At 42.1% G+C, this 27,834-nt stretch overlaps 1 protein-coding gene across 4 annotated transcripts in view; it reads left to right on the plus strand.

The window, feature by feature from the left end:
• The first annotated feature begins 1,193 nt into the window (after positions 1–1,193).
• The window catches only part of LOC142561113 (uncharacterized), a 159,574-nt gene continuing 132,933 nt past the window's right edge, over positions 1,194–27,834 (plus strand). For 2 of the 4 annotated variants that reach the window (XM_075673424.1, XM_075673423.1), the window contains exons 1-4: positions 1,194–1,604; positions 15,666–15,963; positions 19,006–19,209; positions 21,455–21,751. In XM_075673424.1, the coding sequence (XP_075529539.1) occupies positions 1,480–1,604; positions 15,666–15,963; positions 19,006–19,209; positions 21,455–21,751 (924 nt within the window). In that variant the 5' untranslated portion in view covers positions 1,194–1,479. Of the gene's footprint in view, positions 1,605–14,969; positions 15,049–15,314; positions 15,467–15,665; positions 15,964–19,005; positions 19,210–21,454; positions 21,752–27,834 lie in introns of all 4 variants that reach the window. The other 2 variants (XM_075673426.1, XM_075673425.1) reach the window with 2 other exon arrangements.

Below are 27,834 nucleotides of genomic sequence, written 5' to 3' on the forward strand. Positions count from 1 at the left end.
CCACTTTCCCTTTCTTCTGCCGCGCTGCATGTTTATGTAGCCTATTGTATGGCGAGCTCTCTTTCTTGCTTTCCTCCTTTTTCTATTATTGACGGCGATGCTATAGTGAGGTTCCCTTAGGGGACCTTCTTCATTACTACCTACTCTGGCCTCCTGAGCGCCCGTGGGCCCCCTAAAGAAGCAACAGCACGACCAGCAAGTCGCCAGCCCACTTCTCGTACAAGCCTGTAATTGAAGTGGATCCCGTCTCGTTGAAAACCACCACACCTTCTCACTTCCCTCTTCGACAACCTCGAAGCATTTCTCTCGGTTCATTTTCCATATCGCCTCATTAGCAGTCACTACGGCTCCTTGTATGTGACTGTCACCTACAGACATCTCCGGCACCGTGCGCACCACGGTCTGCACCTGAGGGGTTAGCTCGCGCAAGTCGTCCATCCCCTGCGCCAAGCGCTGGGCTTTCCTGTTTAGGACGTCATTTAACCCACCTGCTAACAAGGTTGCGCACTTGGGCATTTTCTGCGAGCTTTTCTTTTGCTCGCTCCATGACAGAACTCGGTGTCCGCCCTGGAAATGTCCCTACCGCCACTCTTTTGTCGCCAATGAAGGGAGCTTCTGATTGGACGATCCAAGAAACGTCGTGCTTACGCAACCACAATTTCTAAAATCACTGACGTCACGCGAAAAGGCATTGACATGAAAAAAGTCATTTCTACAAAATCGCGACCCTGGCAGCGCTCGCCTATAGCTATCGATCTTAGCGCGCGTTTTGAAGTGGCGTGATAAACGATCACAGTTGACGCTGTTATCATTAATTATTCGTCACGTCGAGGCATTTGCGGTTTCATTCCGTGATTTTTAGACACGGATTAACTCTTTAAATCCTAAAATTCTCATACAGGAATTTTGCCCATTTGTAAAGTTTTGATGCAGCGGCATCAACAATTTTGAACGCGATAAAGGTCACTTGTTTCATCTCTTGCTGGTGGTCTTTGCACTGGCTGGCCATTGTGGCGGTTAGTGCGATGTATCATAATAAAAATAAGCGTTGTGGACTATCATGCAGCCGATTGACAACCCGCCGTGGACGCGCATCGATCGAGTGGCAAATAAACCATTAGCCCGAAACTAGTATGGGAAAGTAAAGATAGAAGCATCGCGTGGCGGATATGTTAGCGCGTGAAAGAGGACACGCTCGAACGAACGAAAAATCTAGAAGCGCATTTCAGCGAACTTATACATGTTCCCGCAACGTGATTCAAAGGCTCACCGCAAACAAAAAAACATTGATAAAATGACATTTTTGGCTCGATCAATTTTTAGCACCAGCAAATAACCCGCGTAAAGAAACGGCAGTCTAGCCGCTGTTCATCGTAACTAACGATAGCGTTACACGACGCGGTTAACAGCATCGGCTCTTACAATTAAATTTAGCCCATACGTCCACTTCGCTCATATGTTAACGAGCTCACTGTGTTCATGCAGGCTGCGCCATCTACCCGCACGTTGGTGACATCCGGGCCCCTTGTTGATCGCCATTTTGCGAAAAAATACGCTCTTAAAAAGAATTGTTGCACCGCCTTCACTTTGTTGACTCTTCTACGGTACGTTTTCTTTATTTTGGTCCCCTCGTTATCGTGCTTTGATAGTACATTGTGAATTCGAGCTTTCGAGGACACCCGGTAGCAGACTTCGCGTAGCGGATGAATGTAGTGTGAAATATTTCATTCGGGCGGATTGATACGTTGTTCATGCAAATATGGCGTATCGCAGGTGGGCGCTGTCGCGTCGTGCTGGTATACTTCGCGCTAAAATGAAATATACATAACATTAGATGTCATCATTTCGCACGTTCTTCAGTAATCAGGAGTGTTACTTCACATGCGGCTCTTCGTGTCCTACCAGGAGTGTTTTGATGGTATGACGAGTGAATAAAACGACGTTATTGGGTTATTCTTACGAACAGCAACATTGCAAATATGTCAATCGAGTTGCTGGCAAATCCTATATCAGACGCATGCCTAGCCTTTATCATGTCGGTAGTACGCGTGTAATTGTTTTTTACGCCCACTATTGGGATCCTCCATTTGCGTTGCATGAGGGTTGGTTAGCACAACTTCTTCACTCGATGAAATGTGCGTGTTCGAAAGTTCCATGGTTAAGCTGGTTAAGCGACAAGACCGGTCCAATAAAGCACAGCTCAAAGTGTCTGGGGGAGGCAGTGCTGGACACTGCGTATGGTTAGTAATCCTGAACGAGCGAAAGCTCCCATTATTATTATTATTATTTGTGTGTATGTGTGTGCCATTTCCAATTTAGTATACGCAGTGGTACTGTCAGCATTCCTTTAGTGTCCTAAGAGGCGCATCTGCCCCCTCCCCACCTGCTCACTTGACTATTTTTCTTTCTTATTTTTCTGTTTTGCGCAGCGTGCTGCTACGTTCCACGGTGAAGTGTTTTACTTGTAGTCGACGCTAGTTTTGCTGCGTCTGTGTTAGGCTTTCTGTTTTATTATTGATTTGGTGCGTAGGCGGCTGTGAGAGGACCGTGTCGAATCGTTAATCACAGTTTATTAGAGGAGTGCATACATTATCTCATAATGTGAAGTTTTTAGTATAATTAAGTGATCACGTAGTGCTGTATTAGTGCTATGTGCACGCATTTAAGCACTAATTTCATATGGCATAAGCAGCTCTGGGCAAAAGCTCTTTGAGCCACACTTGTCGCACAGTTAAGAGGCAGGATGTTTTTATTGAAACACCGTAATGATGTTTGCCTGACACTACACTTGATAGGCTTTCCTGTCTATGTGTTAAGTTAGTTATCATTTAAGTATATGAAGACAACAGTTCTTCAACTACTATAAATTGCACATAACCAATGTTTTTCATCTGCATTCTTTCACGTCTGCATTGTGGCTCGGGACTACAAAGTACAATTTTACAAGCGTGTATTTGTGAACATTGAAATTCATGTGACAGAAAACACAACAATACCCAAATAATTCCTGTGTGTATGCACTTTCAATTTGTACATGTTATACAATGTACAGCTAACTACAGTACCATCCTTATAAAATAAAACCTGACCTAGTGTGAGGCATCTACAGCACCTTTGTCATATTGGTGCTTAAATCGTCATCACATTGCATTGTTTGCACATATTCTCTGTGATGTGCTTGTGCTTCCTGTCACTTGCTTTTGTCGCTGGGAATGTCTACTTTTTACAGAATCTAGAAAACGAAAGGCCTTAAGATGAGTTTGTATTATTTTGGGCTTGCTTGAATAGCTTCTCTTACTTCTATGTATTGTGTTTGCATGTGCATATGCAACTGATGCTTTGTTTTACAAAAGATACAGTGTGGGAATAGTGTATCAATAAGGAAACTGTGCTATACACCCTTTCCTCAAAAGATGCTCTCCATGGATAGTTGTAAAGAATAGAAGACCTTGTGCTGCAACTCTTCTTATGCTCTTAAATACATGCTTGCAGCAGTACAGCTTGCACTGTTGCAGCGAACTTGTGTACTCTACTCCTTGGGGGGGGGGGGGGGGGGGTTATTTTGTAACTGTCCACCTAGTGTGCTGTCCATTTCGGCTGCTAATGAAGTGCTGATTGGCTGGGCTGAGGTACAAATGAGGAGGTAGCGCACCGCCCCCCCAGCCTGTCTTCTCATTCGTGCAGCACCAGCTATTCAGCGGCGACTGAATGGGACAGTCCACTAGGTGGATACTTACAGAATACTCCCCGCTCCCATTCCTGCGGGGAAAAAGTGACATAGGGGTGAAGAGGAAGGCATCACCCTAGATACTACCTTCCCTCGGCAATAGTCAGGAGTGGATAATGCACTTAAATGTTGGATTTTGTGTTTATGAATGGAGAAATGCAAAATCTAACGTTTATGTGGAAAAATTCTTTATGGAAAAATTCTTATTGCAGTTTAATCCTTTATTTTTTTAATTTTATTTGTACATACTGTGGCCCAAATATAAGCCATAGCCAGAGTGGAATAATGCAAAGAGACAAAACAGTCTAGTAAGAGGCAATCAAATATAAATACAATAAAACAAGGTGCGCAGAACTAACATTCAGTAGATTTTAGAAACTCATTAAGTGGCAATTTGCGAACACAGCCAGACAGCTAATTCCAGTGGTCTATACTGTAGGGGAAAAAAAAAAACAGGACAAAAAGTTGAGGATGTGTATGTGGGTGAAATGCTAAAATGTTCAGGTAGTGGTGGTGGCTTGTTATTAAAGGTTTTTGAACTTTGACAAAATCTAGGGAAGTGTAATGTGGTGAGTGTAAACAAGTATACAATAACTTTAAGCATTTAGCGTGGCGTTGGGATTGCAATGAGGTCAGACCTAGAGTATTTAAACTGGACAAAGGTAAGAATTCTTTGTCGTATGTATGACATATAAGTCGTAAGGCTCTCATTTGCACTGATTCTAATCTGTTAATGTTTTTTTGTTTGTGTGGGCTCCACACAGCAGACACATACTCAAAGTTAGATGAACTAGTGTTTTATAGGTCAAATGCTCGGCTTATTTAGCAACAGTGTATTGCGTACGCTGAGGATTACCAAGTTTTTGGACCAAGACATGTCGTGAGAAAACAGAAGTCCTAAATACTTATGTTCTAATACCTTTTGCAAAGGTGAACCATTAAATTAGTACGAAAATGAGGAAGGGCATTCGCATCTCGAAAAAGGCAGTTTATTAAAATTGATGTTGGCTTCCTGCACCAGTTACAGAAATTTTCAAAACAATTGTTAAGCATGACATTATTAGCAGGAGATTGAAAAACATGATAAATTATGCATTTGTCGGCATGTCAATGTGTTTTGATGCGGACATTGAAGGGTAACTCCTTTATATACGCTAGAGATAGCAGAGGGCCTAACACTGAACCCTGTGGAACACCAGATAATACATTTTCGATGTGTGATTTGGTAGAGCTTAAAAATACAAACTGATATCGCTGAGACAAGAAAACTTTAAAGCCGTTTGACTAGATATACAAAAAAGTGGAGCGTGCGTCCACATTAATGGCTTTTGAAAAGTCAATAAATATGGCATTGACTTGGTTAGCTAAACCTAGAGAATAATTTATATCATGGGCAAATATTAAGTGACTTACAGTATTGCGGCCACTATGAAACTCATGTTGAAAGCTTGATAAAATGTCATTGGCATCCATAAACGTAGCGATGAATTTGTAGATAATATGTTCTAGTAATTTTCTACATTGAGATGTCAAAGAAGTTGGCCGGTAATTTGTCAAATTGGGCTCGTCCTTGTACTTGTCCTTAGACTTGTACTTAAGAAGAACCTTTGCGACCATCCATGAGGTAGCAACTCTACAGGTAGACTACAGTTAATGAAAAATAGTTGTTAGGTACTTGCTTGTCCAGAGAGAGTAATGCAGACGAAAAGAATTTGTGATATTATCAGGACCAGCAGATATTTTATTCTGCTGATATGATTTGATATGAGATTTAGTATGCCTTGTTCAGTCACTGTGGCATCAATTAAGCAATCAGAAGAGATATCACATGCAGGGATTCGCAAGTTATCTATTGTAAAAACTGACTCAAAATAAGAATTAAGTGCATTTGCATTTGAGGTGGCTCCTTAGATATTACCTTATTAATCATGAATGTATCACCCAATTGATGTCCTAGCTAGTGACATTATTTGCCAAAAATTCCTTCAATTGGTTCTTATTAAATTTGGCAAGGTATGTCTGTAAAATAAATTTTTTTGCTGATAAAGTTTTATGCCTCAGTCCTTCTTTAGCAGCATTAAATTGCTGTAGTATTAATGGGTCACTGTCCCGTCTTTAGCAGTTTAATCTAGCAACATGAAGAGATAACTGCTAAATATCTCTTGTGATCCAGGCGTTTTTGGTATTCTTTTTCTTTGTTCTGAGGGGTACATATCTTTTGATGTATGTCTGAACAATGTTCTCAAAGTAAGTGACTAAAACCTCAGCATCACTTGTAGCCCAAATCTTAGAAGTGAGCAAGTCTGTGATCAATCCCAGAGGTGCTGCGTGCTCGTGAGAAATCAAGGAAATCAGAATAAACGATATGAGATTCAGGAACATAGCCAAAGTGAAACCAGCACTGCTTTATAAGATCAGAGATTCTGTCAGTGTCCTTGCATGTATAATCAGTATCAGCTAAATGTTCACTAACAAAAACAATCTAAAATAGATGTACCTTCAGTGCTTCATTCCACTATTTGTTTTAGGTTACAGGAAATTGAGATGTTAAGTAGAGCTTTGCATACAGAGTTCACGTAACCAGTAATTGACATTGATGGTCATGCAACACTTAGAGCATTAAAGTCACAGAGCAGAAACATGCTTACGGAAAGTAGGTTACACTCATGAACATATGCATTTCATGCTAGCTGTGCCAAATGTGAAACTGCCCACATTAAGGACACTTGACTCGTTTGAAGTTTCAGGAGCCCAGCAACATATAATTGTCATGCATATTTTATTCACTTGTAATTAATCCATTACAGTTTTTAAGCAGTGATGTGGTAATTCTGCAAATATTTTTTCTAATTAGTCACTAGTAATCGGCCACTTTCTTCATTAAATAAGTTGTAAAAAATGTGCACCAAGCATGTTGACTATATAGAGCACAAACAGTGGGTCATGTAGGAATTTTTTACTCTACAAAAAGAACAAACATGCTTGGTGGTACGGGGAAATCTTGTGCGTCCGCATCTTAGGACACGCCAGCCCAAACAGTTTGCTCTTTTTTTTTTGTCAATGTTCACCATGACAGACCACAGCTGGGTTGTGAAAACATAAAGCACACCAATTAACATCATTCTGAAGTGTAATTAGCATTAAATGTGAGTATTTGAGCATGGGGCCGACATAATTGAGCTGCTGTACCTGTGTGCAGTTTTTGGTTGTCACAATATTATGTGTCCGAAAACTAAAAGAAATAAACGAAAATACCCAAACATTCTCCATGGCCCAGAAAATGAGAAATGGGAATGGAACCATTCTTGTGATGCACTGGAAGCACCAGAAATACAAGTGGCAGCATGTTATCATTATAACAGCCACACGTCAGTTTTTTGTGCACAGTATTGGAGAAAAAGTTGCAGCCGTTGCAAGATTCTATACCAAAAGAACCTTTTATTGTAGAATTTGTCTGGCAGGTTTTTATGACCACTACTGAAGAGGCACAGCTCACTAACCAGTATAAAAATAGACCGGACCCTCTTCCATGACTTAATGATCACAAAAATGTCAGCCGGATTCGTTTTGGTGGTAGTCGGTGACTAGTGTGCTTTTTTGTAACAACAATCTTTTTACCTCTTAAAAACAGCGCTGATAGTGTTTTCATCAGTGGAACTCAAATTGTTTACCTGCATTGGAAAAAAAATGCTTTGGACTATATTGCCACAGTCTCTTTTACCATTTCCACTGCCAAAGAATGCCATCACTCATTTTTGCATTATCACATGGTGCAGAGCTAAGCATTAATTGGCAGATTATTTGTTGGGTATTTGAGAGTGGCAGCAGTTTAATGCGACTGGTTTCCTGGCTGCAGATTACTTGTTGCTGAACTGTAGCATAGTTGCTGTAGTGTTTTCAGAGTAAAACACCCCTATGTGTGCTTTTCTTATAGGTCTCTTGCCTAAACAACAAAAGACATTGGGCAATTATACAAAAGTCACTTGAAACCGTCCAGGCTGCATCACGTTTATCTCACAGCAGCCTTTATTTATGCTCTTGGTGCAGAAACCATACATGAAGCAGTATAATATTCCCGAGGGCATCATACACAAGATCGGTGGCTCCATTTTTTGTAAAAATAAAGTTATTTCTTCATCATTCTCTTGAGACCTCTAGTAGAACGGCTACCTTTTCCTCATGTGCAGTCTGTGCTTCCCTATCTGCATACCTGCCAGCACTTCAGAATTTTTCATGAAGTTTATCACAGTTTATCATAAAATTTCACTCATCATACTCCAGCCATAACGCTTGGAAGTCTTCCTATTGTGAAAGGACACTAGATAGGTTCCTGGCTTCGAGCTAGTTTATTCAGACATGTTTCTATAGTAGGCGAAATCGGCAACAGCACAGTTGCTGAAGAAGTCACCATGGTCTATAAACAGTGGCCACTTGGCAGTGTGGGCTGTTGCAATTGAGTTCGCTGCTGCTTGTATGCTGCGTCTAAAGGATAATCATCTTTAATATAGTGCATATGTATTCTACAGAAGGCGCATGCTCAAGGCAAAAATTTTTTTTTAATATGTGATATTCCACTTCCTCTCTCCTTCAAGTGTGATGACCGTGGCATTTTTATGAAATTTAAGGTTTACTGGTTGGCAGGTCCTTTCTTGTCCCCTGCCTTGTCCTTTCTCTTTAGCAAGTTAACATCAAGAGATTAGAGATAAATCTTTAGTCGTAATGTGAGAACACTGGCCTTTAAGTCGGTGCATTCCGGATGTACCCACAACAGTGATGAAACAGATCATGTTACATGCTGCTGTTGCAATAGCTTGATAAGGACAGTTACAGGGGGGGGGGGGGGGGGGGAGTCCAAACTATATTTGGGTTTCAACAAAATTTTTATATGAGATGGCAAAATTACTTTCTATATCAGAACCGAGCTTATTTTTTCACTGCACGCCTTTGTTTCAGCATGAAAACATCTTGACTGAGACAGTGTGAAAAATGAGGACAATATAATTGCAGAATGGTCCAACCTTGAAAAAGCAAAGATTGTTTAATGATTTCTTAAAAATTTTTATACTTTTTGTGCCTTCATTAAAACTTCTTTCTGGGCGAGTTGGTGCATACTTGACATGAAAACTGTTTACAGCGCAAACACATGCAACCACAAAGTATAAGGGACAGGACACAAGCGCTTGTGTCCTGTCCCTTATACTTTGTGGTTGCATGTGTTTGCGCTGTAAACAGTTTTCATGTCAATTTTGTGCCTTACTTGGCCGCTCCATTAGCAAGATTAGCTTTCTGTAAATTGAGAGGTCCCCTTCAATAATATTCTTCATTTAATATTTACTATAACCAAGCCTTCACATGCACTGAGTCATGACACGTCATCAGTAAGAGCCTAGCTCCACGTCGACTCTCTTGACGTTGCAAGAGAACTTGGGATGTCTGCATTTTAGGTGTTATAATTCCAAAGCAACCCTTTTGCTCCGACATTGAGAGAGAGTAGAAACCAATATTTTCAAGACTTTCATACTTTTTTTATCTTGTTTATAGAACATTGTAATTTGAAATAAAATACAATTTTTGCACAAGCTCACAACACCTCCCCCCCCCCCCAAAAAAAAAGAACAGCTTTTGAACAGGTAGCTCAAAAATGGACCTTTTTAGGTGATTTTTTCGAAGTCTGAGCATCATACAATTGCATAGTCTGTGTTTACCAGCTTGTCTCAGTTAAGAATTTTTCAGGTGAGACAAAGTCATGCATAGAAAACATAAGCTCAGTTCTGAAGTATGCGGTGATTTGCTATTCATACCTGCTAACTCTCCTGATTTGTCTGGGAGACTCCTGAATTTTGACAAATCTTCGCGATTGTACGGACAGCGCCATAAATCAACCAAAAAAGTGCCCCAACCCCAACACGGAGGAAAAAATAAAAATTGAAAGTAAAACAGTGTCAAGTAGCACAATCATATCGTTATTGACATTATGTGATAGGTAACCGTCAGATTTAAATCCAAGCTGTCTGTGTGTAGGCAGCTTAGTCCTAACTCTGGTCGCTTCAGGTAGAGATGTGTAGAGGGCGGCAATGGTCTTATGCGCATTGTATAATGACTGGTTTCCTCAGGTCAGCTTTACTGCTGTATGGTCTTCTTAAGCAGTGAATCATATTAAGAGTGGAAAGGGGCCACTTTCATGGAACATAGTACATGTTCCATAATTATACACCTATGCACGCACTGTCTATGGTCACAGTACGAGCATCGAGACATCTAATAATTGTAGTGGAGGCCATTCAGAGCTCCTTCTGATGTTGCAGTGCACCCTCCCCCCTCCCCTCCAAGAAAAAAAGCTATATTTTTCCTTTTGTCCTCCCATCCCTCTTTCCCTTTGGCTAATCTCCTAAATATTGAGGTCCCCTGATTGGCAGGTATGGCAATCATAAAAATTTTGTTGAAATAAAAAAAAAATTGTTGGACACCCCAGTGACTGTCCTTATCTAAGCACACTCAACTGTGTGTTGCTTTTGAGATTTGAAGTCTCAATAGGTGGAGTCTGATTAAAACTGTCTACAGCTGCTTTCTTCGGGCTAGAGGGTAGATGCGCCTCAGAGATCCATGTTCGTTAATAATACAGATAACTAGATGAAAATTTATGCAAAATATAGTTTATTCTCTTATTTTCAAATAAGCTTTAGTTTCTCAATATTTCACCATGTTTTTTTTGTGCCTCTAGAAAGTGGGAAAAGTACAGCCTCTTGCGCAAGGTTGGGACCAAGGAGGTCAAAGAAAAACTGCTAGAGTGGAAACGATGTCCCGAAGGTGAAGCCGCACAGGAGAGGCATGTAAAACTATACATAAGTGATAAAAAATGGTGAAGTGCTTTTCACACACTTCCCACGAGTTAATCAACTTCTTTACTTAATCATGGCTTATTTTACCAGACGTGTATCTACGTGTTTCTCTGTATGCATTACTGGTTTTAGGATGAAATCTGAATATCCTGGCATATTGTATTGGGAAGAACGTCATCAATATTCAGAAGAAATAATTATTTTCGTTGGGAACAACCAGCTTTTATGTTCTAATTAGCCTAGCATTACAATAACAGACCCAAATCACTTAATCTGTGAGTGGAGATCATTCGACAAGGTTCTGTTTCAGGTGAAGGAGGGGCAAGCATTGGCTTCACCTTTCCTGGTAAGAAGCTGTGGCAACTTCCACTCCTGCAGTTTTTCTTTAACCTCCTTGGTTGGGACTTCACATTAAGTGTAGGAGGGAGTAATAAAATAGCACATATTGCTCCTCATGGACGGTTCATTGCAAGTAAGATAAAAAATTATTTTATTTTCACCCTACTAATTAAAAAGAAATTTTTAATCTTGACCATAGTTATTGAAAGCATTGATGATTGGTTGCCTATATTGCACATGACCAAAACTTCTTAATAGCACAATAAAGCCTCAATACTTGCATTATACCCATACTTGTGCATCATCATCATCATCATCATCATCATCATCATCCTATTTATGTCCACTGCAGGACGAAGGCCTCTCCCTGCCATCTCCAATTACCCCTGTCCTGCGCAAACCGATTCAAACTAGCACCCGCAAATTTCCTAAATTCGTCACACTACCTAGTCTTTTGCCGTCCTCTACTGCGCTTCCTTTCTCTTGGTACCCATACTGTAACCCTAATGGTCCCCCCAATTATCTGACCTACGCATTAGATAACCTGCCCAGCTCCATTCTTTTTATCTTAATTTCAATTAGAATATTGGCTATTCCCGTTTGCTCTCTCATCCAAACCGCTCTCTTTCTGTCTCTTAAAGTTATGCCTAGCATTCTTCATTCCATCGCTCTTTGCGCGGTCCTTAAAGGGCCCCTGAAATGATTTGGACAAATTGTAGACGTGTAGGGTACAGCTAAAGTTAATCCTTTGCACTACCATTTCTGTGAAACGTCTCATATTAAGAGAGCTGCGGATGTTTACAAGTTACCCCCCTCCATAGTCATGCAGTTTCTCCTCAACTCGTTCGCCGAGTGATCGGGGCTAAGCTCCGCCTTCACTGGCTCAGCATCATGATGGCACGTCGTGTCGTCGACTTCCTGTTCTCTAGGAGCGAGCGCGCAAAGTCTTTCCAAACTCTGAGCCAGCTGCTTGGCAGTCGACCCCAAGTGAGAGCTGTCAAAGCAGCGTGCGTTGCGAGCATTCTGTCGAAGCGCCGAAGGTGTCTGGTATTCCGGTAACCACAGGTGAGCTGGGCATTTCAACGGAATGGTGGAGGCTTAAACTCAAGCTGATGAAGGAACTTCAGCGTAGACGTACGTGAGCTGCCTGTTCGATCTCCACGGTCCAGCCACCCGTTGTTGCAGAGCTTAGCCAGCCAAACAAAGAGCTAATATTGCTCTAACCAAGTATAAAACATTTTAAACATTTACAAAAACGTTTGAACGATTACACTCCTGCGAAAAATTTAGACCAGCAGCAAAGAAGAATACATTTCGTTACTGCTACTGTGTGTGGTTGAGCTCTGTGCCACCAGGTGGCTGCACCGTGCAGACCGCTCATGTTTGCACCTCCGCTGATCCCAAGAAACTCCCAGGCCCAGTCCACTTGCACTTGCATTTACCCAAATACTGGACACACAAAACACTATTGTGGTAATAATCCTCCGGCGTAAAGTGACGGCTGCAAAACGCTAATCCTGGTGCCTATCGGATACCGACAGTCTGATGCGCTGCAGCCACCCACTCGTGTGCTACCTTGCAGAGGGACACAGTGTCGCAGCTTGACATATTGGCAGTCGCTACGTTTGCAGCCCACATTGTAACTAGGGCGAACCATGGTGCTCGAAAAAAGAAGGATCAAGACCAACACTGACCACGGAGCTCTCATCAACACTCAACACAGAGCACATTATAACACAAGCAGATGGCAATTTGCTGTGTGCCAGAAGTGCTTAAGTGTAGTGAGAGATTGTTCTTGTGCATTCTCTGTTACTTTTTTTTATAAAAACAATTTAACTAACATTCCAGCAAACATGATTTGTTTACCATAAAGGTGGAAAAATTATCGATGACGCGCCCTGGGCAGCCAATCGGATAGCTCGCCGTACTGACGTCAATTGGGTGATTTACGTCATATTGGTAGGGGTGACTGAAAATTCCGCCGAGCAGTGTGCTGCGATCAGCAGCGATGTACATTTTTAAAACCTTATAATAAATTACACGCTTTATCCGAATCACTTAGATGGGTCAATTAATTATTAGAAGGTCATACTGTAACGACTCAGTATGTTTGTACAATATCGTCAAAATCGTTTCAGGGTCCCTTTAACTTGTTCTCAAGCTTCTTTGTCAGTCTCCGAATCTCTGCGTCATATGTCAGCACCGGGAAAATGCACTGATTGTATACTTTCCTTTTCAATGATAACGGTAAGCTCCCGTCAGGAGCTCACGATGCCTGCCATATGCGATCCAACCCATTTTTATTATTCTGTGAATTTCCTTCTCATGGTAAGGGTTCCCTGTGATTAGTTGACCTACGTAAATGTACACCTTCGCAGACTCTAGAGGCTGACTTGCGACCTTGAACTCTTGTTTCCTTGCCCAGTTATTTATCATTATCTTTGTCTTCTGCATATTAATCTTCAGCCTCACTCTTACAGTCTCCTTGTTAAGGTACTCAATCATTTGTTGTAACTCATCTGCATTGTTGCTGAATAGAACAATGTCATCGGCAAACTGAAGGTTGCTGAGGTATTCGCCGTTGATACTTGCTCCTAAACCTTCCCAGTTTAATAGCTTGAATACTATGCATACTTGTGTTTCCAAGGATACTTGTGCATATGAATACAAAATTTGGCCAAGATTGAGTCGCAATAAGTTAAAGAATTTTTGTGAACAAGCAGTCAAATCAGCCAGAGATTGAAAAACAAAAAGAAAAACAAAATTTAAATTCTTTGTACATTCTTATTAATTCTGCAGATGATCAATTTGCATGAATTTTTTCCAAAACGTACACTAGTCTTTACTGAAGCAAATTAAAACTTCAAAATTCTCTTTCTGCATAGGTTACACCCTTGCAACCTCTCGAAGCTATCTGTTGAACTTTCTCAAAATCCTTGCTGCCCTTGTTGAAGCACAGTATGACTATTGAAGTGGCTGTATCTCCACAACAATATGTGAAGTGAATCTTCTTTTCAGTCATAGTACCTAAATCTTTCTGTTGAGACTCTGACATATTTTGGGTTTTGTATTGAGCACAGCAAGACAACAGCATTTCATCTATCAGCCTCTTCTATATAAAGCATGCCTTTCACCTGAGCATCATTGAAAATTGGAAAATGAGTATGTGCCAACTCAGCCTAGGCTAATGCCATCTGGGCAAAACTTGTTGCATGTGATTCTCATTAGTCAAGCATGAATGGTCAAGCCCCTACAGCTACCATGCTTCAATTAGAATAGTGTTTCTAGTTTTTCAGTCTCTTGGTTTGAGAAATGCCTTGGTTTTTCTTCTTTTCTTTTTCTCAAATAAAAATATAATGTTCAGTCTTTATATTGCAAACAAAATATGAAAAATGATTTTCTGACGCCCATCGCGCCATAACCACCACTTCTTATTGTAAAGGGATAAACCTTGGCCCACTTCTACCTTTTACTTAAAGTGCATTGCAGCAAAGTGGAAGACACCCCAAAATGTTTTGTGAAACAGTGTTTGTTAAGTGAAAGTGAGGTTGAAGTTAAGAGTAAGGAAAAAATGGTGGAATTTTTTAGAAAGCTTGGTAAAACAAAGAACGGAAAAATGCTTAGTACGACTGTTCAAATATCAAAAATTCTTAATCGAATTGAATGCGAATGTTAAAGAATAATTACTTTTGAATATTGTACTAAATAATGAATGTTTGGTCATTTCCAAACAATATTGAATGCAAAATGAATTGTGGAGTCTGGTAGGAAAAGGCTTCAGTACATTGATACACTTAATGCCATTTACAGCTGTACTGTTAAGATCAACTGAAGAGCTTGTAAGTAAGAAACAACTGTAAAGTATCTGCTGCTCTACCACTGTGGCAGTAATGAAGTTGAGAAGGGATGGCCACCAGATGCACTTAGTGTGTTCTGTTTGTTGTAGGAGCTAAGGGTCGTCGTCGTCGTCATCATCATCATCATCATCATCATCATCATCATCACCACACCACCATCATTACCATCAACACCATCATCATCATCACCTCTTATGTCCACTGCAGGACGAAGGCCTCTCCCTGCGATCTACGGTTACCCCTGTACTGCCTATTAAAACATAATGTAGAAGACCATACGAAAATGGTTAGTCTCCCATATACTTTCCTTGGCTTTACTCTGTGTTGACTTCTTATGCTTTCTATGAAATGTCAGGCTCCTTGATTCCTCCTATTTTTCTCACATGTGATAATAATGTGTTTGAACAAAAATTTGCAGGCCTGCTTCATGCATAAATTGGATAAATGGCTTGTGGAACTAGTTGACACTGACCACACACACATTGTTTTCAGGCTGGTATGTTTGTACTACAGCAACTGTAAGCACTTTCTTTTTGTATTCTTTGTACACAGCCACACCACGTGAGAAGCATCCATTGCAAATGTGGGCAGCGCACTTTGGAGAGTTCGCGGCCTCTTCAAATGCTGAACCTTATGCCCAGATGACGGAAGACAGGAGGGCCAGTCCAGCCTGAAATCTCCCTAGAGGAGCTTCCTCTGCCCACGTGAGAATATGTTGAAGGGAGAAAACATGCAAGGGGTTAGAGTGTGTGTGTGTCCTGTCAGAGAAGAGATTTTTGTGCTACAAGTATGGTGCACGTGTGGCTGCACTCAGTTGCATCTACCATACTGCAATGAATCATTTGTTCCTCAGTGTACGCAGCAACAGAATAATTTGTCTTCTTTTTGTTTCTACGTTCGCAGAATGAATCGAAGTTACATGCAACATAGTGCAATGGAGATTCAAGATGTGCGCAGCCTTACGGAGAATGGCATCTTGGCGGATGCCTCTGCACTTCTCACAGAGGCATCGCCCGGGGAGACGGCAGTGACTGCCTTGCCTGTGGTCAACTTGAGCATTCCTTTTCTCAGCGGCACACAAGGCATCATGATTGGGACCACCCAGGATGGATCAGGAGCATTTGTAGTGGATGCTTCTCACCTGTCCCTGCTTAGCTCCAGTGGTGTCTTTGCAGACGGGGTTCTCCAACTCTCTGTCCAGGTAAAATGTGGCTGTACAATTTGTAATAGTAGTACCAGTGGACACAGAATTCATATTTTATCAAGATTACATTGTGCTGGTGAACTTTTTTAGTGGGTTCCACATCATGATCAACTCTTTAGCATGCACATGGGAACAAGGGTACTGCAAGTTGTCAGCCTGGATGAATAACTTTTATTTATTTATTTACAATTCTCCTAAGGGCCCTCAAAGGAGGGTATTACATAGGGGGTGGGGGTGGTGGGGGGGGGCTACAAGAAACAACACAAGTGTATATTCAGGTACAGCATACATAAAAGGAAAAACATTTACAAGAAATTTTTACCGCTCAACAAGGCAGTGTAGTTATATGTGAAATTGAACCAAAAAACAACGTACTAAGAACATGAGGAGCAAGCAGCAACTCACAAAGCATAAAAAATATCAAGAAAACACACTTAAGAAAACACAACGTTTTTAACAGCAAGTCACAGTAGTGCAAATTATTTCCTTAAATTTGGCTATGTCCGTTTCCATGGCTTTGTATGAGCGTAAATCGTTCCAATCGATGATAGTGCGTGGTACGAAGGATTGAGCGAAAGTTAATGACCGACACAAAATGCATTTCACTTTGTTAGGGTGATCGTGGCAAGGAAAGATAATCGGTGGTGACTGAGATCACTGAGATCTACTGTAATACTCCATTATCATTTATTAAGTGACCACTGTCAGCTTGACGTCATTAAAGTGGTGCACAACTTGAAACTGAAGTGCAAATGAAAAAGTGGTGAACACAGAAATAAATACAAAACATTGAACGCAAGAATAGGTGTAGTAAAAAATAAACAACTAAATGTAAATAATAAACACTTGTCAGACTTTTGTTCCCTTCAACAAATTTCTCAGTTCTTGCATAGAAAATCAACTGAGCAAAATCTTGTCATAAGGTCGTGAAGATATTGAATATATGTATAGTTTTGGACGTTTTCACAGCAAGAATATTCTTGTGCAAAGCAATGAACCTTCTTGGAGCTTGCTCTCTTTTTTTACTATTTATCACTGCCTTTTAAATCACAGCAACATGCACTGGTAACGTTTGTTTATCATACCGTGTTCATGAAAATAATGAAGTAGAGGTGAAATGTAAACAAAATGGTTAATTTCCTCTATTGTTTTCTTGGCTTCTTATAGTTTATACCAAATGTTGAGCCCCTTCATTTCTCTTTATTTTCTTGCATATTTCTTGTTTGAACTTTGGACTGATCTTAGTGATACAACTCTCTTTGGTTGTGGGGAATTAGAGTGCTGGCATTAATGCTGTTTTTTCTGATCATAGCTATGCAGCCATCTCTCAACAGTGACAATTTGCTACATGAAATAGCGATTCATCCACTGAAAATCTCCTCAAATAAAATTTTCGTTCTCAATATCATGCCCTAATTTCTAAGCGTTGAAAGATTTAGGCACCTATTTGACTGGAAGCATGAAGTAATAAAGAATATAAAATAAAATTAATTTTACAGATACGCTTTTACAGCAAAGCTGTTAAGGGCTAGTTCTCCCAGGATCGTGTCCGTGTGTTAACACAAAACTATCATAACAATTGGCTCCAGCGTCGTCTTCTTCCACAGCTGGCTCATTAGCGCCCCTCGGCGCTACCATGCGAATGCGCTCATGCCACTGCTCCCGCGTTTGCTGTCACAATTAAGTAATTAATGAATTATTTAACTAATTAATTAATTGAGAAACACAAAGACGTAACCAATTTTACAGCGAATTACAGTGAAGCTGTTAAAGGCTAATTCTGCCAGGATCGTGTCCATGCGTAGACACAAAACTCCCCACACGTGGGCCGATCCCGAAGACGGCAATGCTGGGCTGATTCGCGGCGTAGGTGAAGCAGGCGTTAAGCACTCTCCATACGTGTGCCGTTCACGGAGATAGTGCAATGCTGGGCCGACCCACGACGGAAGTGCAGTTTGCCATTAAGGGGCCAACATACACAGCTTTGCTGGTCATCTTTCTTTACAAAGGAAGGGCACTGACATTTTTTTGTCTTGGCAATTAATTTAGTTGAGGTGCAGACGCTGCTAGAATAGTGCCATGAATGTGAATAGCACTTCTGTCTACAGTTGCTGTGCAAAGTCTACCTCAGCTTGCCTCAAGTTCAGTCTAGAACTCTCCCAGGCCAAATTGTGTATATCTTTTCTTAACGGTGATGGGCAATTGTACCTCAGTGCTTGCTTCATGTTGTGATGAATGTCCATTTCTAATTTATGTGTGCGTGGAGAATGAAATAACAGCCCAGAGTTAATTGGACAAAAACTTAAGTTTTCGCTGATGTAGTTGCACAAGTGTTTGGACGAAATTATGAAAATTTATGTGAGAATATTAAAAATTGGCACATTTTCACAAAAAGTGATGCTTTTCATGAATACACCAAAATTATATTGTGCTCCACTAATTTACGAGTTTGACAGGGACCTTTAGGTGACTCAAAGTTAATTTTTTACTAAGCCAAGGTTTTGTTCATTCAGCGTACAAAGGAATAGCATTTCTGAAGTACATGATATTAATTGAAATGAAAAGAATATGATTACTGTTTTGTGTGAACAGCTTGTGTTGGAAGCATAGATAAGAAAAGTGAGCCAGTACTGTTTAATTGCATTGTTGGATATGATATTGTTGTTATTAATTGGATGTTACTGCTTAGTGGTATGAAAAGCACTGCCTTCTAGCTGTATCAAGTAGAAATATTTTTGGTTTTGTTTCTACAAATAAAACTGTTTAAGGTTTGTCAGAAAAGATGGCCATTGCAAAAATGAGATAATTCTAATCTCTTGTCTTGAATGTTAGCTTGTGGGAAAGTAAGGGGGATGGGATGTAGGCTTGTTCTTTATGATTATGGGCATCATTAATATTAATATGAATAAAAATCGGGCCCCTTGGTCAACCTTCTTTCTTCTCTATGATTACTGGCACTAAGACAACAGGCTTAGCTTGATGCACATATTTTCCCTTTCTTTAGACAATGACCAAAGCTTGTTTTTTTTCTTTTCTTAGGGCAATGACGACACAGAGCAAGTGGTAGTGCTCCAACCACAAGACATGGCTAGCTTGGAAAGCAGTGGCACAGCACCTCTAATGGAGTTGAGCACAAACGTGCCTGCAGGCATGCCACTGATTACACTGCCTGAAGCAGACACTGCTAAAAAAATTCCACTTGCAGTCCTAAAAGTCGACGACGTTGGGCCACCTGTTGGCAAGGCATGTTGTTTTTAAATTGAAGCTTTCCTTGCCTACCCTTTCAGGTTTGACCTAGCTGCTATCGTCTGTAGATGAGTTGGTAATTCGGTATTGCGGCGCATGTATATACAGTCGGCTCTTGTTGTAATGGACCCTGATAATTTGACAAAAAATGTCCGTTTTATCTGACATCAGTAATATCCGAAACTTTGGTCGCAATGTCTAACAATTTTATTGCACAGAGTGAGTGACGAACGTCCAAATTAAAAGCAAACAAAAGACGTCGCAGTTTCACCTGATAGGTGAAGCATCGATTGCGATAGCAAATTAAGCAAGACAAGTGCGGCGGCAGCAGCGAGTGAATTGACCTTCGTGCTGTCTCTTACTTCAACGCGAACCAAACTTTGAAAGCCCAGCACATAAGCTACCGGCACTGGGCGCACTTTGTCCACATCGCAGATCGCTTTCAAGATACGATACCCGTGCATGACCATGCTGTTAACAGCAGCCACTGGACTATAACCCCCCCTCTTTCTCTCACCTCCCCCCTCCACCACCTCGCATGCGAAAGACGGTGCGCTTCTGCCCCGCTTTTCTCCTGCCCTCACGCGCAAGATATTGAGCCGCGATCATCAGCTAACCCTCGCAAGTCAGTTGCCAGCCTGTGTCGACACGGCAAAAGTCCGTCTAATAAGCCATATTTTCACAAAAATTGCCGGTAATTTCGTCCATATCAGCCGATAGTCCGTTCTAGCGTGCTCTGTTAAAAGTGAACTTTGTTGCATTTATGAAATAGGTAGAACAAACTAACGTGGAAATATGGTCCGTTATATCCTAAAGTCTGTTGTACGTGGGTCCATCGTAACGAGCGTCAACTGTATATATATGTGTGTGTGTGCGTGTGTGATATATCTGACTGAAACGTTTAAAATACATTCTTTTTTTTTCAGCGCGGATTTATTCATGTAACTATACAATTGGCAGGAACTCTTATATTTCAGCTTTAGTCATTATATATACATATCCATGCAGTGGAATCTTATTGATACAATTCTGCATAATACATTTTTCGGCATAATACTTTCTTTTCCTGGCTGCCGTCCCATAGGAGTAACACATTTTCATACAGTTATTGCGATCGTGTTTTCACTGTAAATTTGATAGTGCAACTTCAGAAGTGGGCTTTTATTTGTATTTCTAGAGATCAAAACTTTATATTCCAGTGTATTTGCTTAAATAACATTCCAACGACCCATGAACCTGTTATGCCGAAGCCACAGTGGAGAAAAAATGGACGCAGTGCGCTGGCAGCAATAAAAGGCTGCTGCGGCAGTGCGACCCCGCCGACTAGCAGTGCGCCACTGCCCAATTGAGTGAGGAAACGGCAGCTTCTTTTTCTAACTCTCAGGAGAATGTTTTCACAGATATTGAAAAGAAGAAAGTTCAGCCCATACTGACGAGCCCCGTGACGGAGCGTTTGGCAGTGGTATTGTGCTACTCTCAAGCGTGCATTCGGTGAACAAGGTCGTCCGCATTGTGACTGGCAACGAGGAAGCGGCAGGGCGTTCTTTATCTCATTGGCAGCGCTCGGCCAGCAGCATGCATTTTCGCCGTCATCCGACCGGAGCCGACCTTGTTCACTGAATGCACGCTTGAGAGCAGCACGATAACACTGCACAAGCGCTCCATCACGTGGCTTTCTTTATATTTCGTGGGCTTTCTTTGCAACCCGAAAAAAAAAAGGACTACGTGAGATGTATCGTAAAGGAAACAACTCGATCGGTGGTTTCTGAAGGTGCTCTGCAAATCTGCGTATCATACTTGGGGTCCTTAGCCAGTAATTAAAAAGTTGGGTAATTAAACTTAATGAATTAGTGAGTTATGGGGAAAACAAAAAAATGTCTGAGTAACTATAGGCTATTGTGAATAGTTTGCGTTCCATTCAGTTCCCTTCCGACGCGCCTTTCCTTTTTAAATTCTTGGCTCAAGTTATGTGGGACACCTTGTATAGCTGACACATTTTGTTCATTGAAGGAGTTTGTTATATCTTGGCTTGACTGTACTACTTTTGTATGTCATGCTTGAATGGTGCTTCATAGCATGTGACCCATTTTTCCTATTTGAAATGTGATAGAAATCTGTGAGCAGCTTTCTAGTGTTAACTTTCCAGCTTGCTTGTGAGCTTAAAGCACAAACAGCTCCTATGCGACCTCGTCTTTGTTAACGTTAAAGGGGCCGCGTAGAACTAACTCTGTCTACTCTGCAGGGCCCATTCAAGTGCAGTGTCTGCAGTACGGAGTTCCCGAAGTGGAGCCAGCTACAGCGGCATGAGCGTGCACACGCTGAAGACAAACCTTTCAAATGTTCAAGGTGTGAAGCATCCTTCAACCAGGAGTTGAACCTTCGGCTGCACATGGCCACCCATCCGGGTCCAGGACAGCCATCCTGCCCAGAGTGTGGCAAATCGTTTGCACGCCTGGCCAGCCTCAAGGCACACCTGATGTTGCACCAAAAGGAGGAGAATCTGATATGCGCTGAGTGTGGCGACGAGTTTAGTACACAGGCAAGCTGGAGTGGATATGTTTCATATTTCTATCGGCATCTTTTTTTACGCTAGCTTTTTTGTAGTGTAAATAGGGAGAAATCTTTTTTATAGCGCATGCTAAGCAAGCCATCTTTGCATGCTTCCAAGTTGTCTTTGCTTTTGTACATTGTAATGACATGCGCAACATTGTAATCACCTTGTTGTTTCTGATGCAGAGGGGAATAAGATACAATGACCAAGCGATTGTTGAGTCAGGTAATGAGCGGACGGAGTTTGTTCTTCAAAATCACTTTTGGGGCCACTGGTGTCATGGCACGAGAGCATAATTATGTGGCACTTTTCATGTTTTACATGCTACTAGTAATGTGCAGAAAAATGAACTGCACAGGACATAGTATGCTGAAAATGTCTTACTGGGATGTTTTAGGATGTACTAACAGGTTTCTCATAGAAAGTCATGCTCCTAATTTAAAAGTTAGATAATCAATATTCTATAATTATTAAAAAAATTGGCACACAAAAGTTATCTTGGTGGCAGAAGAAGACTGATAACCGAACATCATAGGTGTGATAATCATATAGTGCACTAACTTTTTTTTAACAGCTTGGCTGACATTAGCTAAGACACCCTGTATAAGGCTTTCCATTTATGGAGGCTTATTTCATTTAACTTCGTTTGTAAGAAAAAGAAAGAAGCAAAGAAAGAAAGGAAAGAAGGCATAGCTTGTTAAGCGTTGCCGCTTGTTTTTCTCGCTACATTCAAACCTTTTTATAACAGAGTTGTACTTTCAGTGAAAAACTTAGTTAAATTGCAAATTTTGTTAATTAGAGGGTTTTGCAAAAACAATTTCACAAATTCCCAGAACATTGCTGGTGGATAGTATCTTGTCAGTAATCACTGATGAACAAATCGGTCTGGCCATAATAGCGTGGTCATGAACGGCAGTGCAGACTGTGCAGGTCGCTCCGAGAGCAATGTGTCAGTATGGCTCACGGTGTCTGAAATTAGCATGTTGTGTCACGCAGCGCAGTAAATTTTAGATGCTGTTGCTAACTGCGCTTAGTGCCCACAGCTGTCATCGGATGGCGCCCTCAAATTTAATAAAACAAAAGTGAAAAAAAATTCAGAAACTCGTCCTGATAAAAAAAAAATGCTGGAGTTTCACCAGAAAGGCGGACCATTGATGGCGATAGCAAAGAGAAAAGTGCACAAAGTAAGATTCATAGTTCTATTGGGGTCACGCATGCCTAGGCGAAGATCTAGCTCGAGGACCAAGAACTCTTGCCGTTGCAATTCGAGCAAACGCTTTGCACCGTGCCTTGGAAGCTTGAGATTATGCGATTGGCAACACTAGATGCGCCGTAACAAAATGTGCATGAATGCACCAACCCTCTCAGCTCGCCCTTTGGACTTGTCGGACATTACCTCCAAGATATGGCGTGTGGCCTGCATATGAAGAGCCATGCACAGCTACAGCAAGGGAAGAGGAAAGGAGATGCGCGATAGGGGGAGAGAGCGGATTGGCATGTGTCCCCTTCACCTCCTGCTCCCCCCACTTCCCCCTCCCCTCCCCCCTCTACCGCATGCTTCATCACATCACCGGGCGCTCACTTCTTCCCTACCCCCCCTTGCACTGAAGAAATCATCAGCTCTCATGTTTCTTCATGCGCTCTGAGCTGCTCCTCCACATGTTGTTATGTGACAAATGGCACAATGCTGTTTACTGCATGCTGTGTCCCAATGTGCACACTTCAACATTGTCTCTATCGCTCAAACATTTCCTGTGGAAGGACGCTTGCAAATAACTTTTTCCTTGGCTGACATTTTTATAGTTCTTTTCCTAGATTTACCAGCCATACAAGTACATGCTTGAGATGGCTGAACATTTCGTCATATCCGAACTGTGTCACGAAATTACTTCGTTAAATCGCAAAAAAGAATACACAATTCTTAATGGAACCAGATCGGGAAATGAAAACAGTTTCTTACATTGTGCATTTCATTATATCGAGGTTTGTTAAATCGAGGTTACACTGTATTTCAAGTCATTGATTCTTATTATCTGCAGTTGATACCCTTTTCCATAGAGGATTTCTTATAGGGGCATTGAAGGGAGAAATTATTTGAACTTACCCTTCTGCACTACAAATAAAAGCATTCTTGCCATGAGTAGAGGCTTGGTAAGCCAGAATAGATGCAAAAACAAAAGATGGGTGGCAGCGGAAGTTCCTGTACGAGCTCACTGTGACATCATGGATTTTGAAGGCATCTGCTGTGGCCTAGTTAATGTTATATCCATAAAGATGGACTATGTTGTTTTCTAAAGGAGCCTGTAACTGAACTTGGCAAGTTTGAAGAACATTTAATTAGACACAGTGGCCCAAGTACGAAAAAAATACTTCTAAATCTGTAATCTCACACCAACGTACTTGCAGTTGGGCTTCAACACAGTGTTAAAAAATTGGATCTTGGACCTTCATTTCCTGTTCTAATAATCAGCATATCACTGTGAAATTAGCGAAAATAGGTGTTTAAAGAAATACTTTATCAGTCTAAATTGATTTAGTGTTTCTTTTTAGTGTCCCTGTACGCCTTGAATTGAATAAATGGCATTCAATGAAAAGCAGCTTTTGTATATTGCTCTGCGATTAGTCATTACTGCTGCTGTAATTTTATTGTTTGTTACATTTATATCTTACAGCATTTGTACAAACTGGTAATTTAAAGGTGGAGGTGTGATTATTTCATATAAAGGGTCTGTTAATTCAACATTAGTAGGACATGTGGAGCAGATTCATATGTGAAGGTTGAATTATAGGGCGCTGGAAAAATGGGAGCTGTGCAGATAACCTTAATGTTTGCTTGCATTCTGAACATTTTCTAGATTGGGTTGGTGAATAATCTCGTGAAGGGCCCTGCCATTAAAGCCCCAAGAGTAGGATGGTATGTCAGGAAGCTTGGCAATTACGGAGGTGGGATAGCAAATGAGCAGAAAGGCATTGCTGGCTATGCAACATGCATGATTTGATTTTGCTGTAAAAAGGCCTCTCATTATTGTGTGCATGTGGCTGGCACAGGGCCAGTCTTGGATTTGCTCTATAGATAGAAGAAACTGGAGAAAAGAAACCCTACTGGAGGCCTGCGGCACAGATCGCTCATGGATAGAGGCGAAAGCAAGATGAGGAAACAAATAGAGACAGTGACGTTTCACTTTGGGAACACGGATACCGTGCAACCGTGTGGGTGCTAAATCGCGTACGAAGCTGTTGGCCCTCAGTGCACCTAGACTGTCTGCATTCATTGCAGATAGTATTCAAGACAGGGATTGTGCGGCCACGTCATACGCAGCAGCTGCCAGAATAGAACACCTCCTTGTAAACACTCGCTTACTCGTTGCGACACCATGTACCCGAGCACGCGAGGGTTGGACCCTCCCGCATTTAACCGTGCGTGGCTTCGCCGTATCCGGGGAAAAGGGCGTCCTGGGGGTTGAGCTGAGTGTTAGGACCTTTAAGGCCCCTCAGTGGACGCAACACTTTGGCTTTGGCTTCACGTAGACGGCACACCTGGACTACCCATCCGGGGGACATCGGTAGTTGCATTTTCCTGTCTCTCTGTCCTTCCAACCTTCGTCTTTATCTAACTTTCCATCTTTCCTGTCTTCTCCTGGCTTCCTCTTACTTCCAATTTTTCCAGGCAGCAAGGGTTAACCTTGTGCGAATAGCCAACGTAGGTAATTTCATATTCGGTTATAGTGTTAACGTACAGCTGGCGTTTGCAGGACCTGTTTTTACAGTCCCTGCAGCGTCCCCTTGTAGGGCTCCACAGTGGGTGGCTGGCGTTACTGCCGAAAAAAATACGCTCGCTTATGGCTGCTTTTTTCTTTCCACTACCTGATCGCACCCTGAAGAGGGGGTGCACTGATGAAGTCTTCGAGTTTTTTGGTTGTCAAAAAAAAATCTTTCCCAATTTTCATGTAATTCACTCTGAAAAACCAGACAAACCCGCGCGAACAATCTCACCGATCCTCGTTTACCGAAGTCTCTTACTGAAGTTTTTGGTACAGGTTATAAAGCATTCCGGATGGCAAGTGGTAATCTCTTCTTGGAGCTCCGCAACCAGAAGGAATATGAAAAGCTACCCAACCTACAGTCATTTGGAGACGCCCAAGTAACAGTAACCCCACACTGTACGATGAATACCACCTGTAGCGTAGTCTCAGATGATGACTTGTTTTAGCTGACTGAAGCTGAACCTGTGGAGGGCTTTTGTGAGCAGAACATCAGCTAAAACGAATTAAAATGAGGCGTGACAAAAAGGAAATCAAGACCAGACACCTGGGGCGCGATCGGAGATATTTTGTTCGATACGCGTTCTGTTCAGTTGCTGCAACGTCACAAAGTTGCAGTATGCAAAATTTGTGACAGCGGGGCGGAGAGAGCAGCCAATCAGGAAGCGGTGACCTCCCTGGAAGTTTACCTCCGTCGTTTCTCGTCTGCTTGCAAACAGTATACTACAAAGCCAAATGTTTCTCGTCTTCCAATTGAATGAAATCTTTATCTAAAAAAATGTATTTTTTCTTCTCAAGCCCAAACACGTTTTCAAATAGTAGTACGTGTGACTACTGCAATTTATAACTATTAGGTTCTTTGTGTCGTCCCTAGGTGGTGTCGCGCACAGCGAGAAGGAAAAAAAAAAAAAACGACGGGAAGAGTGGTGCACTTTTCAAGAGGCAGCGACAACATCCCAGTGGCTCGCTGGCACCGATGATCTTGTCGATTTCTCTGTACAACCAACGAATTATTTGTTTCGAGAAACAAAAACAACGCCGGAATTCACTTTCTGCCATTTCTTCAAACGCGTTTCGCACCGCCACCTGCTCTCCTCCTTCCTCTAGAAAAGCCAGCGCAACAACCTAAGTTTACAACGGAAGCGCCATTTTCTAGAATTAAACTATGGATTGGACTCAAACCTGCCATTCCGCAGCCGAAAAGGCCGCCTGTTGGATCCAATCCAATCCACCAGACGCGCCATGCGAAGCCGTATGATCGCTCCAAACTTCTCAACTCCCGTCGCGTTCGGACGAAATGCTCGGTGGGCGGATGATTGACAGGAGCGTGTCGTCATTTTGACGTCACCAAAAACGGGGCGGCGCCCCGCGGCTGGCGACGTCGGCGCGGAGTAGGCCAATCGCGCGCGCCGGTAACCGAACGAACGCGCCGAACAACCATCTCCGATCGCACCCCTGATACTTACTTTTGGCACAAACGTTCTGCCCGGGTCCATCGAGGCTGGGCACATCAAGCTCCGTGTTAGGCCATATGTGCCAAATCTTCTCAGATGTTTCAAATGCCAGTGTTTGGCCCACAATTCACAGAGCTGTGAAATGCAGTGCCCATGAACATACCTCTGAATCTTGCGAGAACTCTCTCCACTCTGTAGACTGTGATGGGGAGCACGCTGCATACTCATGGTCGTACCCATCATGAAAAAAGGAAAAGGAAATTGTAACAATTAAAGTGAAGGAAAACATAACTTTCAAGGAGGCATGCAGGCGGGTATCCTACCTGCCCAAGAACACCTTTGCCGATCTGACGCGTCAAGGGGCGGCAACACAACGGCTTCTGGCGGCTGTCCGGCCCACATGCAATGAGCCGGCGGTGACGCCATCTGGCCTCTGGCGGCTACAGCTAGCGCTGTTCCGCCACCCCAGAAGAAGGGACCATCGACCTCCGGGCCGGTGGCCTCAGAGGTCTTGTCCGACTTGTCGAGGCCTTCACATGAAACGAAGCGCTTGGAAGCCAGCGCTTCGCAAGAGGTGATGGACACAACAACCAGCCAGACAGCACTGCCAGCACCTAGGGAGCCGCAAGACTCACGATTGCTCCAAAAAAGACAAACCTCGCGTCACGGCGCCTGAAAAGGGCCGTGAGGTAATCTCCGTCTCTTAAACACACAGCACAAAACACATTTATCACATTGGAAACACAAATACTACTATGAAATGTCAGAGGACTTCTTCATAAGCTCGACGACATTACATAACTACTACTACACAAACACAATCCAAAGTTGCGGTGTGTTCAAGAGACACATCTGA

Source organism: Dermacentor variabilis, chromosome 1 (assembly GCF_050947875.1).
Source record: "Dermacentor variabilis isolate Ectoservices chromosome 1, ASM5094787v1, whole genome shotgun sequence".
NCBI lineage: Eukaryota > Metazoa > Arthropoda > Arachnida > Ixodida > Ixodidae > Dermacentor > Dermacentor variabilis.